Raw genomic sequence first — 13,347 nt, 5'->3', positions numbered from 1 at the left:
GACAGTTGGCACTGATGACGTCTACTTCCGTCTGCCATATTGTCTACATAGTGCTGTTTCATAAACGCACTAGGTCAATTATTTTAAATTTTCACTTTTTCAACTTATTGTTTTATACATGTACATTAACATTATAAATTACTTTTATTTATTTTTCTAAGTCAATTTATTATATTTTGCGATTATAATAATGATAATGAATAATTATTTTGAATCCTATATTTAGAAATAAACACAATTTTAATATACACATACTAACAATATATTTATAAAGAAAATATACATTATAATTTAAACGCGTTATTAGTGATTTTTATTTATATTGAATGTTTGAAAATATAATATCCCTAGGATATTTTCTTATTTCATTTGGTAATCAATTGTCTTAACCTATTTAGGTTTACTTTATGTACAATCATGATAGCAAGTAAGTTACTTTTAAACTATATTTCTTTCTAAATTAATATGATTTCATTGATATAATTTTATTTTTAATCATTTTAATTTAATATTTACAGATTGGTTAATAAAAAGTTTCCGTACTACATATAATACTGGATATAATATAGGCTCATATATGTTTATGCAAAGTCGAGATTATGCAGCTAGGAAAGGAACAAGAGAGAAAAGAAGATTAAAACTCAAAAAGAAAAAAGTTAAAACAGTAATTGAACAAGTAGGATATGTCCCATATAAAAAGGAAAAAATGTGAGTGATTTATAGCATAAAGTTTTTTGTTAATTTCTTGTTAGAATATATATTATTAATAATAAATTACCAAGTATTCCAATAATTTAATAATAGAATAAAGGCAGAAGTTTGTCCACTAAACACCATTGATGAAAGTTGGAAATGGAAAGCAATCGATAATGTATATATAATAAAATATCATCCACAACCAGTGTATTCTTTAAAAGAGGCTATAGAAAATCATCGTGAAACACATCATCCAACTATGCTTAATAAACCTAATGCAATTGTTAATGCATTTATAGAATTAAATATGAGGGTAAAAGATTTTAAAGTATAATAAAACTTTGTTTATATGAATTTCACTTATTTGAACCAAATTTTAGTTAATTAACTCGATTGTTAAATGCTGGTTGAATCCATTTTGATATAATATTTGAACCTAAACAGTTTATTTACACATATTATATTAAACTTTCACAAATATTACAACTAAGTTAAAAAATTTTTCTAATAAAAGTATTTTTAAAATTATCCAAAATAGCGCGAAAAGAAGAATAGGTATGTTGATAGATTTACGAAGGTCATTGATACACCTCATATATTTACATGTGCGGAAAATAGTAGAACAGTATTAGCCTTTTCCAAGAATTTACAAGAACAAGAAAATGCCAAAAATGCTGGAGCTGATTATATTGGTGGTGTTGAATTGATAAGAAAAATTCAAGTAAGTTAAAATATTATATATTAATTATATCAGCATTATAAAACATAAATATAAATTTAAATACAAATCTATAATTATTATAGAATGGATCGTTCAATTTCAAAGAGTATGACTATGTCGTAGCTCATGCAGATATTTTATCTGATTTATTACTAATTAGGGGATTATTGAAAAAGAAATTTCCAAATATTAAATTAGGTAAATAAACGTGTTCGTTAAACATAAATTTTCATTTACAATTATATTTATATACGATTATGACATTTAAATATCAGTAATTTAAATATTTCAGGTACATTGGGTAATAATATAAATCAATTAGTTAAAAAATTTAAAAATGGAATTATATACACTGCACAGCCTCATAAAATTTTCAAAGAATATGGCGAAATTAGTACGACTTTTGGCTTGGTAAATTTATGATATAGAATATTGCAAAGTTTGATAAAGTATCTAATTTTTAATTGTTTATTTATTTATTAGCTTGATATGGACATAAAAGAACTGGAAGAAAACTTTTCTTCTCTAATCAACGATGTTGAATCAATGAGACCAAAACGTGATGGATTATTTATTGAAAGGTACATATAATTATGTCATTTTTCTAAGATAATAAAATAAAATATCAAAAATATAAATATTTTTAAATGTTACAGAGTTCAAATTAAGAGTGAACTTTCTAATGAATCTTTTAAAATTAACTACCAGGAATATCTTAAAACAAGTAATAACGAAGAAATAAGTAAAGAAGAAGAAGAAGACGAACAAACAGCAATTATTGCTACACATTAATTACATAATGTAGCATAAATAAAATTGCAGTTGATGGTGAATTAAACATTATGTTTTTGTTGTTTACTTATTATGATAAAATACACAGTAACTCACAAAAATTTGAATGCTTTATATATTATTACATTATTTAATATTAATATTTTATTGAAACTTCTTTAGCAGTAATAATTTGTTTTACTCCATACTAATCAATAACGTTATAAAAATATTACTAATGGATCAGTTTTGCTTTCTGGATACTATAATATAGTATAGAAGATAATTATTAAAACTGACAATATAATTCGATCGTGTTTTTGAAGCCTTGAAAGATTGTCGGGAATTAATTTTTTTTCAGCAGAGATGAAGAATCCTTGCATTGAAAGTTCCAATGTACTCTGAAATCAAAATCCAAAATGAAATTTAACATTTGAATTGAGATGAATTTGAAATTATTAGTAACATTAGTAATATTTACTAATAATTTGGGGGAGATGCTAATTCTATTGAAGTGCAAGCATGTTATATAATTCGCAAGCAGAAAAGAAGTGAAAAAAACTTAAAGCTTGATACATACACAGGATTCACTCTGTTTGATTAAATATTTAATTATTTAAAATGTACGTATTCACATCATCGATAACTACTGAAATCGCGATCTAGCAACAATTCTTGCATATTTTATTAAATCGAAACTGAATCAATGATATGAATGTATTTCTCAATTCATCGTTGATCAACCCGAGATTTTTCGTGATAAAATGAATATGGTTAAAGAAAAGTGCTGATGTTTCGGAAAAAAAAAAAGATATGCATATATATATATACAAGGCATTTCATAACTAGTAGTATGATCATTTAGATTAGATGATGGTTTCAAAAATAAATCGAAAACAAAGAATAAGATTTTTTATTTTATTCTCTTTTTTTTTTGTTTTCGAGAAACTCGAGTTTGAAAATTTTTTAAGTATATTTATATTTTTGAACTAATTTTTAACTAGACAGAAATAAATAGTAGGTTCTGTGAAAATAAATCAAAAGTGTAAAATATTTTTATAAGATAAGCTTCGTTTTTGAGAAAATTAACTTCAAAAATTTATCAAATACGATTATTAAGCAAATTCTTAACTAAACATGTTTCAAATTTTATTTCTTTAAAAATAAGGCCTTAAACAAAAAAATTTTATTCTACACTTTTTACTTATTTTAGCAAATAAAATAATTATTTATCGATTATTTTTTCATATTTAGTTCAGAATTTAAATTTAAGAATAAATATACTTGATAAATTTTAAAACTTGATTTTTTTTGAAAACGAAATCTTAAATAAAAAAAATTTTATTCTTTCTTTTTGACTTATTTTTTCACGTAAAATCACTTCTTACACAAAATTATACGGTTGTATTATCAACTAATCTTATATAATGGATATCTTGTATAATGTTTATATGTTGTAATAGGTTTATATAATTTATTTTATATTATAATTATTGTTGTAATATGTTTATTAATTTAGTTTATATTATAATTATTTTTAATATTTATATAAATTCAATGGAATTTTAATGTAGTTAATTATTACATATTTTAATTGTTACATATTTTTAAATAAAATCCTCATGGAATTATAGAATCTCAAACGTACATTCAATTAATCTTCATATGATAATATAATTAAAAATATATTTTTCAATGTCATGCATACTTTGTGTTCCTAGAATGGTCTCATCAAATATTTTTTTAATGGTAATGTGTTCCCGAACATAACGTATTTCGAGCAGGATTTACAGGAACATTTAATTTTTTTATTTTTAAATAAGATTAAAATTGGCGAAAATGTCGTTATCGCTGGCTGTCGCCTTCTTGCCATAAGATCCTGTGTTAGCTATAAATCGATATATTTGCATTTACAAGGGCCAATGATACGACGAAACAATTTTTTATAATTATCATCACAGAACGATCAATTGTTTTCTATAAGTATTTATTATAATAAACTCTCTATCGATGGTTTTTAGGCAATTCCGGAAATTATCCACGTAATGCATATATCTGTTACAATTTTTATCTAATTTTTTTGTAGGGTTGGAATAAATTCAGCTAATTAATTCATTATTAATTGCTTGACACACTTCTAGAACAATTTTTCATATGGTAATAAGCTGCTTCATGAATTATTTGGTATGAATCTTCTGTTGCTAGAAATTTATGTATTTCATGTTACTATTTTTATATTATTAATAATTTTAGATGTAGATTTATGAAATTTAATATCATTTGCCTTCTTATAGATGCGATAATATGTTAAGAATCTTTGAGATTACAATATCACAAATTTAATGAAACAAGAAACAAAATGCGGACAAACAACTCCGAAAAATATAAAATGGAAATTTCAAGATCAGATATTCTTTCTAAATTCTTAAATATCATTGATGTATAAGATTCCTTGATTTAATTGGAAGGAAATGAAGAAATGGAGGAAAAAATATATAGATGTTCAAGAACTTTCATAAAATTAAAATAAACATGATCATGAATCACAATTTAATTATTTAAAAAAAAATTAAAAATAAAAATATTTATTCATGCTCACAGATCTTTACAACATTAATAAAATATTAATAATAAAACATTAATATTAGAAATTAGAAAAACAGAATGCTAAAACTGCTCATCCCATTGGGCAAAAATATTTTTTCCCAATGAATCAACTTGTAAATTGTAAAAATTGTAAAAATTGAAATATTGTATTTTTCATAATAAACGAGATTGAAGTACTTATGTGATACTTTATCCCATTTTTCACAAATATTGAATTAAATTCTCAGACTTATAATTCATACATTAGTACTTGCAATAATTTAATAAAATACTAATATTATAAATATTTATTAAATAATATTGTCTAATATCATAGTATTATAAATTTTTATATTAGTATTCGGGAAAGTTTCTATGCGAGAATGTCACATGGTCTGATGGCATGTTTGCTATAGAGAATTTATATGGTTTTCAAGTGACCTGAACTTCTAGTTTTAAGTTGCCAGCAAACCTTTGACCGTCTAGCTGATCTTTATTCAAAAAAACCTAACGTAGTCCTCGACCATGGCAAAAGTCAAGGCATTGATTTTACCACTTTACCATTTCATCACTTCTTCATTTTTCTCTGAGACTAATTATATCTCTCTTAGATCTCTTTCTATCTCCTTCCACTGTCGTATCGTCTTCGAGCATGTTTCACTTGTTCTTACAAAACTTGTATTTCTTTCCTTCTTTCTTCTACCAGTACTTATTTCATTTTTAGATGACTATCATCTCATTTTTTCATTTTTCTTTCGTATTTTTATAGTAAGCACAACGGAGGCACATATTTCAAATCTTATATTAGAGAATCAGTACTCTTTTTATTCGCTCCACTGTTTTTTCAATGCTCAAATGCCCAATCACATTATTATCGTATTTGTGACATATTTTACCATTGTTAGAAACATCCACCTCTTAAAGTTGTCATCCAGTTGCTTAATTAATTAGTTCGTACATTTCGAAATATTTTTTCATCAGAATTATCTTGAGTCTCACTATCTGCTCATTTTACAGTTATGCAGCTAATATTCAATTTCTGTCAGATACACATGATTAATTTCAAGGGCGCTGCAGCTTAAAAATCTATACTATTGACGAGACAAGCTGAACGAATACATTGTCGAAGCACGTATTGAATGTTTTATCATTATTTCTAATTATTCATTAATATATGTATGCAAAGTCCAATAAACGAATGCACTCAACTGCTCCATTATTTAATAAAAATTAACTCTGCAGCTTCTACGAGTTTCGTGCTTAATTTGGTAACGAATTTTCAAAGAATTTTTTAATTCTTGTCCGGCGTTTATGTTGGAAATTAAACAAAATTTTGTATCGTAATCTAGTAATTAGTTGTATAAAAAAAAACTTTCCTGTTTTACGATTGGTCCAAATTGCATAAATGTTCCATCTCCTTTTTTGTCTCTTTTTTTGTATGATTTTCTTTCTTCAACATAATGGCTATCGCAGCTAAATCCTCGATTAAAAATGAAAAGTACATCGACATGTTGAACGCTTGATTTCTTTCATTATAATAATCAATATTCGTTATAATCATATAAACTACCATGTACCAGCGAACAAAATACGATCAATACTTCGATAGTGCCTTTGTTTAGCTCAGTGCATTCACACGATTCGATAAATGGATCTTTGTGTCTACATAACTTATTTTAGATTCCGAGAAGTCGATTCGATAAAATCCTATACTTCTACTTTTAACTACCAATGCGCAATTAGTGGTATCAAGTTTCGCTTATTGTTGGAAAAGTTGTTTGCAGCAATTGTGACTGAGTTAAAATGCAAAGAGATGCTAGTAGATATGTATACCTTAAATTAACGCGTAAACTACAGCTATGTTCTCCAATTCGTGACAGTATTTTTATTTTGAAGTGATTTGTCTGCTGTAATATGCTACAACTACTATTGTGCTGTTTGTATTTTTTTGCGTCAAAATAGCACATATATCCAACGAATTGTGTGTGTGTGTGTGTGTGTGTGTGTGTGTGTGTGTGTGTGTGTGTGTGTGTGTGTGTGTGTGTGTGTGTGTGTGTGAGTNTGTGTGTGTGTGTGTGTGTGTGTGTGTGTGTGTGTGTGTGTGTGTGTGTGTGTGTGTGTGTGTGTGTGTGTGTGTGTGTGGTATCTGTATACAGTACTATCAGTAAGAGCTGATTGAATATTGTTCGCTGATAACGCACTGTTAATTTGTTTTTGATCTCCTTGAAAATCTTCTGTTGGATGGGTATCCGTGCTTATGATTTATTCTTGTAAAAATGTCTTGTTCATATAATTTCTTGATACCCTATGCAATATTGTCTAGCATTATATGGTTTTTTAGCCTAACGCTTTTGTCTTGGACGTGGTAATTTTTGAGATTAATTTTGAAGTACTTTTACAGGACAAAGCAAGTTTTGATATCAGATACCAAAAGTGACTTTTGAAATTGAATCTAACGTGGAGATCATTATTTGTGACTAATAATTCCGAGTTACAATCTACATTTCCAGGAGGTTTAAGTCAGTTTTCAGATTTCTTCTTTGATATTGTAAAATCAGAAATGCCAAGAAAACAGATTGCCATATATATTTCAATACTTTTTAGAAATGGACATGGCAAGTTTTGAAATTTCATGGTTTGTTAGATATTTCAATCTTTAATAGCCGAATTTTATTTAATAATTTATTCGAAAGTATCGACTTGCAGAACTGCCACAGAACTTCTTTCGTTTCAGTTCAACTCATTGATATTTCTTTCCTATTGACGCTCCAAGTTTTCTACGTATTCAATCCAGGACTCCATGGTCAAATCGTCCTGAGCCATATGGGAATCATTACTCGTCCCCGGTATGATTGACCATGCTCCTAGTGATTGCTCGCATTGCAATTCATCGATCATTCCCTGTAGCTATTCTATCTGTCCTTGCTATCGACGCTCTTTCAAAATACTATGCAATCTTCTATGAATGGTCGGAAATTCATGATACAAATCGAGTTAGAGAGATTCTATGGCTCAGAATAAGATGAAGATCAAGAATAACGAAATTGCGTGGGAGGCTTCGTTTTCGAGAAAAATGAAGTTGAAAATCAGTCGAGTTCGCATGCATTTAATATTAAAATTAATAACCGATATTACGGATTTCATTACATACTGCTGTTTTGACTGTTTTTGTACAAAATGTAATATATGGTACTCTTTACCGTCGACTGTTTATTACTGCTCTCAATCAATTTCATAATTTTAAATTCGAATTAGAATTGACAGTTTCTTCTTTGTTTCTCAGAATTGACGAACAAAGAGTACACAGATATGATTTTTGTGTTCGGAGCAAACTCTCTTTTGCATCTAATGAAATAGAGTTTATTTTATTCTATGCGTCAGTTTTATTTGAAAAAATGACGAAGATCGTGGTTTCATAGTAAGCAATAAGAGAAAATTTAATTCGAAGAATACAACTTTGCATACGGCAGAATGGTCAACATTTTGAACAATATCTTTAATTTAATAAATAATTATTTTGTTATGTAATTATTGTGTAATTTTTATGAAATTATTATGTAAGTTAATAAGCTTATGATGGCAAATGGTGCCACACATTATATCTTCTACGAAAAACAGTCAGAACAGTGGTATGTAATGAAATCCGTAATATCGGTTATTAATTTTAATATTAAATGCACGCGAACTGGACTGATTTTCAACTTTATTTTTCTCGAAAACGAAACCTCCCACACGATTTCATTACTCTTGATTTTCGTTTTATTTTGAGCCATAGAATTTTACTTTTTATCTGATTTGTATTATGAATTTGCGATCATCATATATTTTTTTTTAGTTGCTGAAATCCAAACTCTTTTTTTTCGTGTTTGCCCATTTTCTTAGTTGAACAATTAATTATCACATTACCAAGTACAAAAATATTCACTTATATATCACTTATATAACTTATATATCAAATAATATTACGAATATGTAAATCGATCTCATTTTTTGGTATGCAAAAGATAATATGATTTATTGAAATAAATAACTCAGATTCGTAAAATGTCCATCCGCTACTCGTTTTCACAAATGTCTATTCGTTCTCAAAGTGAAGTTGTAGTCCTGTATATCACGTTCTCCAAAATGCATCTTTTGTTGTTTTCTGCAGTGACTTTGTTATCAATTCCGGGAATGGAACTTCAGCTCCCGATTCGAGTGCCTTTGCACTGTACGTAGCATGTCCAGAAGTAAATAATATTTTAAAGTAAATAATATTATACAAAATTCTATAAAAACAGAATACAGTTTTTAAAGAAGTTGTAAGAGAAAAACTAGTTCTTTTTTATCATTATCACTATAGCTTTTTTTCCGATTGTATAAAAAACTGTAGTTTCTAATTGATTCTATAAATTTCTCGTTATGCATTATGATTTGTCTATTTGTTCACACGTTCTTCTGCTAGGAAGATTTTGCCTGATTTTTATACAAAAATCTCCGTTCTGGTAACTTCAGTCACGTACTGTTCCAGTCACATTATTCCTGAGAATGCCGAACGGTACTTGCCTGAAATATTATGTTTGATCCTCTACGCTATACAGGATGTTCCGATATTAGTGGCACAATCAAAAAGGGGATGATTTTATGTGAAAAAACAAATAGAAAAGAAGAAAATTTTTTCATTAAAACCTGTTTTTTGTGAAAATCGAGAACATTTGAAAATATATTAAGTATGCTTTAAGAATTTAGTCAATTCCGTACTGGATAGGCATGAATAATCAATACGAGAATATTCTATGCGTAAAAATAAATGAAAAGCGTAGACTAAAATTTTTTCGTTAAAGACGTCATTTTCAAGATATAGGCTTTGAATATGTTTCTTTAAAAATTGACTTACAATTAATATACCTGATAAATTTTCAGACTCGATTTTAAGGAAATATTTTATGAAAAAATTTGATTCTATATTTTTTATTTATTTTCGTAGAATAACATCCTGTTAATTATTCTTTTCTGTCCAGAAATTCAGGTATATTAATATAAAATTTTTAAACTCAATTTTCTCGAAAAAAATTCTTTCTTTTCGACTCATTTTCTCATATAGAATCACCTCCTCGATTGTATCATTAATATTGGAATATTATATCCTATCTATCTAACAACCAACCTATCTAATAACCAATAATAATGTTTGTTTGAATTGAATTGTGTCGAGTTTGAATAATATAATCGACTTTAAATTGATCTTAATATTTTTATATACTACACTCCTACACTCCTCATTCATACACGGAAAGTACTTCGTATTTCATACAAAACTTTGTACTCTTCTTGTGATTCGAAACTTTCGAAACTCAGACAAAAAAAAGTATAAAGTCAATGAATAAATAATCACTTGCAGTGTAAATAAAGAATATTTGATTCATCTTAAATGTTCAGTGCGAAACCGTGGATGCGGTTTTTGTTTCTAAATATATAAATAGATGTACAATTGATCGTAATTCTAGAATGTAAAATATCTAAATTTAAAGAAAATATAAAGAAGATATCCTATACTCCATCTTATATTGAACTTACTGAAAGACTTTTTGATAGAAAAAAATAGATTAGATAGAAAAGAGTTCGAATGTTAGTGCTTTTAAGCGCTACTAAATATTTTTGTCATGTTTTTGTTTATATTTTGTTTAAAATATAATTTTGTGACGAATAAAAATTTATATAAAAGTGTTAATTTCAGTTCTTAAAACAAGAAACTTTTTTTACAAAATAAAATCAGCATTTTAAGTTTCGAAAGTTTTGAAATCTTACAAAATTTCAGTTTCGAGTTTCAAGAATTTAAAAATTTGTTTCTTTCTGTAGCTTTCTGTTTCTTTTCTTTGTACAAGAATGTTTGATGAAAGTTACGCATACGTACTTAATTTTAGACGTCCGATTTATATACTTTTTAAAGATATATCTAAATTACCAGAATGAACACAATTAAATTATAACGAAATTGGATCTATCAACTGTTTGAAATGCCTCTTGTGTAAAAAATAAAACTAATAAATTATCTAATAATGAAAATCACGACAAAGCGCATAACCGACAAGCGCAACCTCCCACAGCATAAATCGAACATCTTCTCAATCCGAAACTAACAGATCAAATAGACAATATTAAAGCAACAGACCTAGACCAGTTCTTAAAAATTATATTGCTCATCCAGAAATGTACAAACAATCTAGAAAGAGTCCAAGCAACAATACTTATAATAAAAGAACTAGATAATAAGCAGCCATAAAAACCCCATCAACATCATCTTATAGAACGCTACTAGTGTTAAAAACTTAAGATATCTGAACTTCACAAATTTTTAATAGACCATAATGCAGACATCGCAATCATCACCGAAACCTGGCTCACTCCAAAAGACACTCTCAAATTACCTAACTATAAAGTACACAGACAAGACCATTTATCAACAATAAGCTAAGAGGTGGAATATTAATAGTTGTTCACAAGGACATTCCTACGGAAAACATACCACAATCACAGTCATTTCAAACATAGAAGTACTTACCATTAAGATCAAAACCACTTCCAAACTAACGGTCGAAGCAGCATACCTTCCCCCTCCCAAGTCAAAATAAACCCTTCTTATCTGACGCTATCGTACTGCAGGACCAAGACTCTACATCATTGGCGGTGACTTTAAAGCACACCTTATGGAATAACACCAAAAGAAACAAAAATGGTTCCGTCCTCAAAAATCATTCCGAGTTACACAACTGTCAAATCATCTACAGCTGTATTTACACCAATAGGAAAATGCAGTCCCTCTTGTCAAGTGTCTCCTTTCCACAAAATTGCCATACCATAGAAGATTTATCATCAAATCACCGGTGGCACTCTCACTCACAACCCAAAACAACGCAAGACGACAACACCAAACCGCACAAACTGATTGGAACATTCGTCAAAAACTGTAGCAAATTAAAAATAAACTAGAAACTAACAACCACAGCTGACACAGACAATGAAATCGAAGCACTCGCCGCGCTAATTCAAAGATCTTTTCGAAACGCAACGCCCAAAATTCCAAACGATCAATCCCCCTCTCCCCCGCAAACCCGGTTTTGAAAAACCTCATCAAGGAAAGAAATACACACAGACGAAAGTTCCAGAAAACTGGTAACCCCTTCCACAAGCTACACAGAAACCTCCTCTCAAATCTCATCCGCAAAGATATCGCAGAGACCAAATATGGCAGAACAAGCTTGCAAACATCAAAAAGATGGACCACACACTTTGGCAGGCCTTCAAGATTTGGCAGACCGGCTACGTGAAAAGCCTGATATCTATACTCTAAAGCACTACATCCCACACACCCCACTACACAGACGAAGAAAAAGCTAAAAGCCTGGCTATAAACTTCGAAAAAATACAGAACTCTGCACGGAACACAACTTCTCCTATCGAGCACGACATCGAAAGACTTGCAACATTGCCATCCACAAACCTCCCCATGGACGATAGCAGTTTAAATTGCATTTCTCAACACATAAAGCATATAATTACAAAATTTCCGTTCAACAAGGCTCCAGGACCAGACAAAATCATCACAACGGCGCTCAAAAAAACTTCCAATTAAACCCATAGTGCAAATATATTACATCTTCAAAGCCTGCCTTAAACTTTCTTATTTTCCCATGGAAAACCGCCAAAGTAATCCCTAATCCAAACCTAATCCGCAACACTCGTTGAAAGCTACAGACCAATCAGCCTCTTAAGTACCATCAGCGAATTATTTGAAAAAATTATCATCGCCGATCTATTAACTCATGTTAACAAGTAACATAATCATTCCATAGCAGTTTAGTTTCAGAAAAAATCATTCACGAATCCAGCAGCTACAGCGAGTTATGGAACACATCACCCCAGAGATAAACAGAGTAACACAACTTATCCTCTTAGATTTGAAAAAAGCCTTCGATTCAATCTGGCACAGTGGCCTTCTAGTGAAACTGCAAATAATAAATACTCCAACTTCTCTCCTCAGATTGATAGCCAGTTACTTGCAAAACAAGACCTCCTATGTCTCAATAAACGGTACTCCTTCAACCATCAAAACTGTCACCGCAAGGTTCTATACTCGACCACCTGCTATTCGCAATTTACATAAACGACATTCCATGCACTCAAAATTCTCACTTAGTGATCTACGCAGACGACACCGCCATCTTCGTCTCATCATGCAATCACACAAACGCAACCAAGTACATTCAAGCACACCTTGATCAACTCCAAGATTACTTTATAAACTGGAAACTAAAAATCAAGCCATTGCCTTCACAAATAAGAGATTCAAACCCACAAATTAAATCTCCATCGCAGGACACAACATCTCTTGGTCCCACGATCAAGTACTTTGGCATACTACTAGATACCAAAGTCACCTGAATCCCAACGACCACCAAAAGAGCAAATCTAGCTTTTGTCGCACTCAAAAGACTATACTTCCACAGAAAGAGCAATTACAAAACAAATATTAAACTAAACCTATAACAACACACTAAACCGATAATAACATACGGCCATCAAATCTGGGCTGC

General features: G+C 29.3%; 1 protein-coding gene across 3 annotated transcripts; it reads left to right on the top strand.

The window, feature by feature from the left end:
• The first annotated feature begins 14 nt into the window (after positions 1-14).
• LOC122527637 (50S ribosomal protein L1) lies at positions 15-4,746 on the top strand. Of its 3 annotated transcripts, none has more exons than XM_043651993.1 (10): positions 15-73; positions 399-427; positions 519-708; positions 805-1,009; positions 1,235-1,417; positions 1,501-1,615; positions 1,710-1,828; positions 1,901-1,998; positions 2,074-2,245; positions 4,483-4,746. In XM_043651993.1, exons 1-9 carry the CDS (start codon positions 15-17, stop codon positions 2,207-2,209), a joined length of 1,134 nt encoding a protein of 377 aa, XP_043507928.1. In that variant the 3' UTR covers positions 2,210-2,245; positions 4,483-4,746. The 3 variants fall into 3 exon arrangements, with proteins under 3 accessions (XP_043507928.1, XP_043507929.1, XP_043507927.1); XM_043651994.1 differs by lacking the exon at positions 4,483-4,746 and adding an exon at positions 2,372-2,960; XM_043651992.1 differs by lacking the exon at positions 4,483-4,746 and having other exon boundaries at positions 2,074-2,260.
• Positions 4,747-13,347: the final 8,601 nt, after the last annotated feature.

This window comes from Frieseomelitta varia, unplaced genomic scaffold (assembly GCF_011392965.1).
Source record: "Frieseomelitta varia isolate USP_RPSP 00005682 unplaced genomic scaffold, Fvar_1.2 scaffold_229, whole genome shotgun sequence".
Classification (NCBI taxonomy): Eukaryota; Metazoa; Arthropoda; class Insecta; order Hymenoptera; family Apidae; genus Frieseomelitta; species Frieseomelitta varia.
This window is presented reverse-complemented; position numbering and strand designations above follow the sequence as displayed.

Coding starts and splice junctions, on each gene's coding strand:
- LOC122527637 (XM_043651993.1), top strand. CDS start 15: ATGACGTCTACTTCCGTCTGCCATATTGTCTACATAGTGCTGTTTCAT. Junction 709..804: donor CCATATAAAAAGGAAAAAAT/GTGAGTGATTTA, acceptor ATTTAATAATAG/AATAAAGGCAGAAGTTTGTC. Junction 1,010..1,234: donor TTATAGAATTAAATATGAGG/GTAAAAGATTTT, acceptor TATCCAAAATAG/CGCGAAAAGAAGAATAGGTA.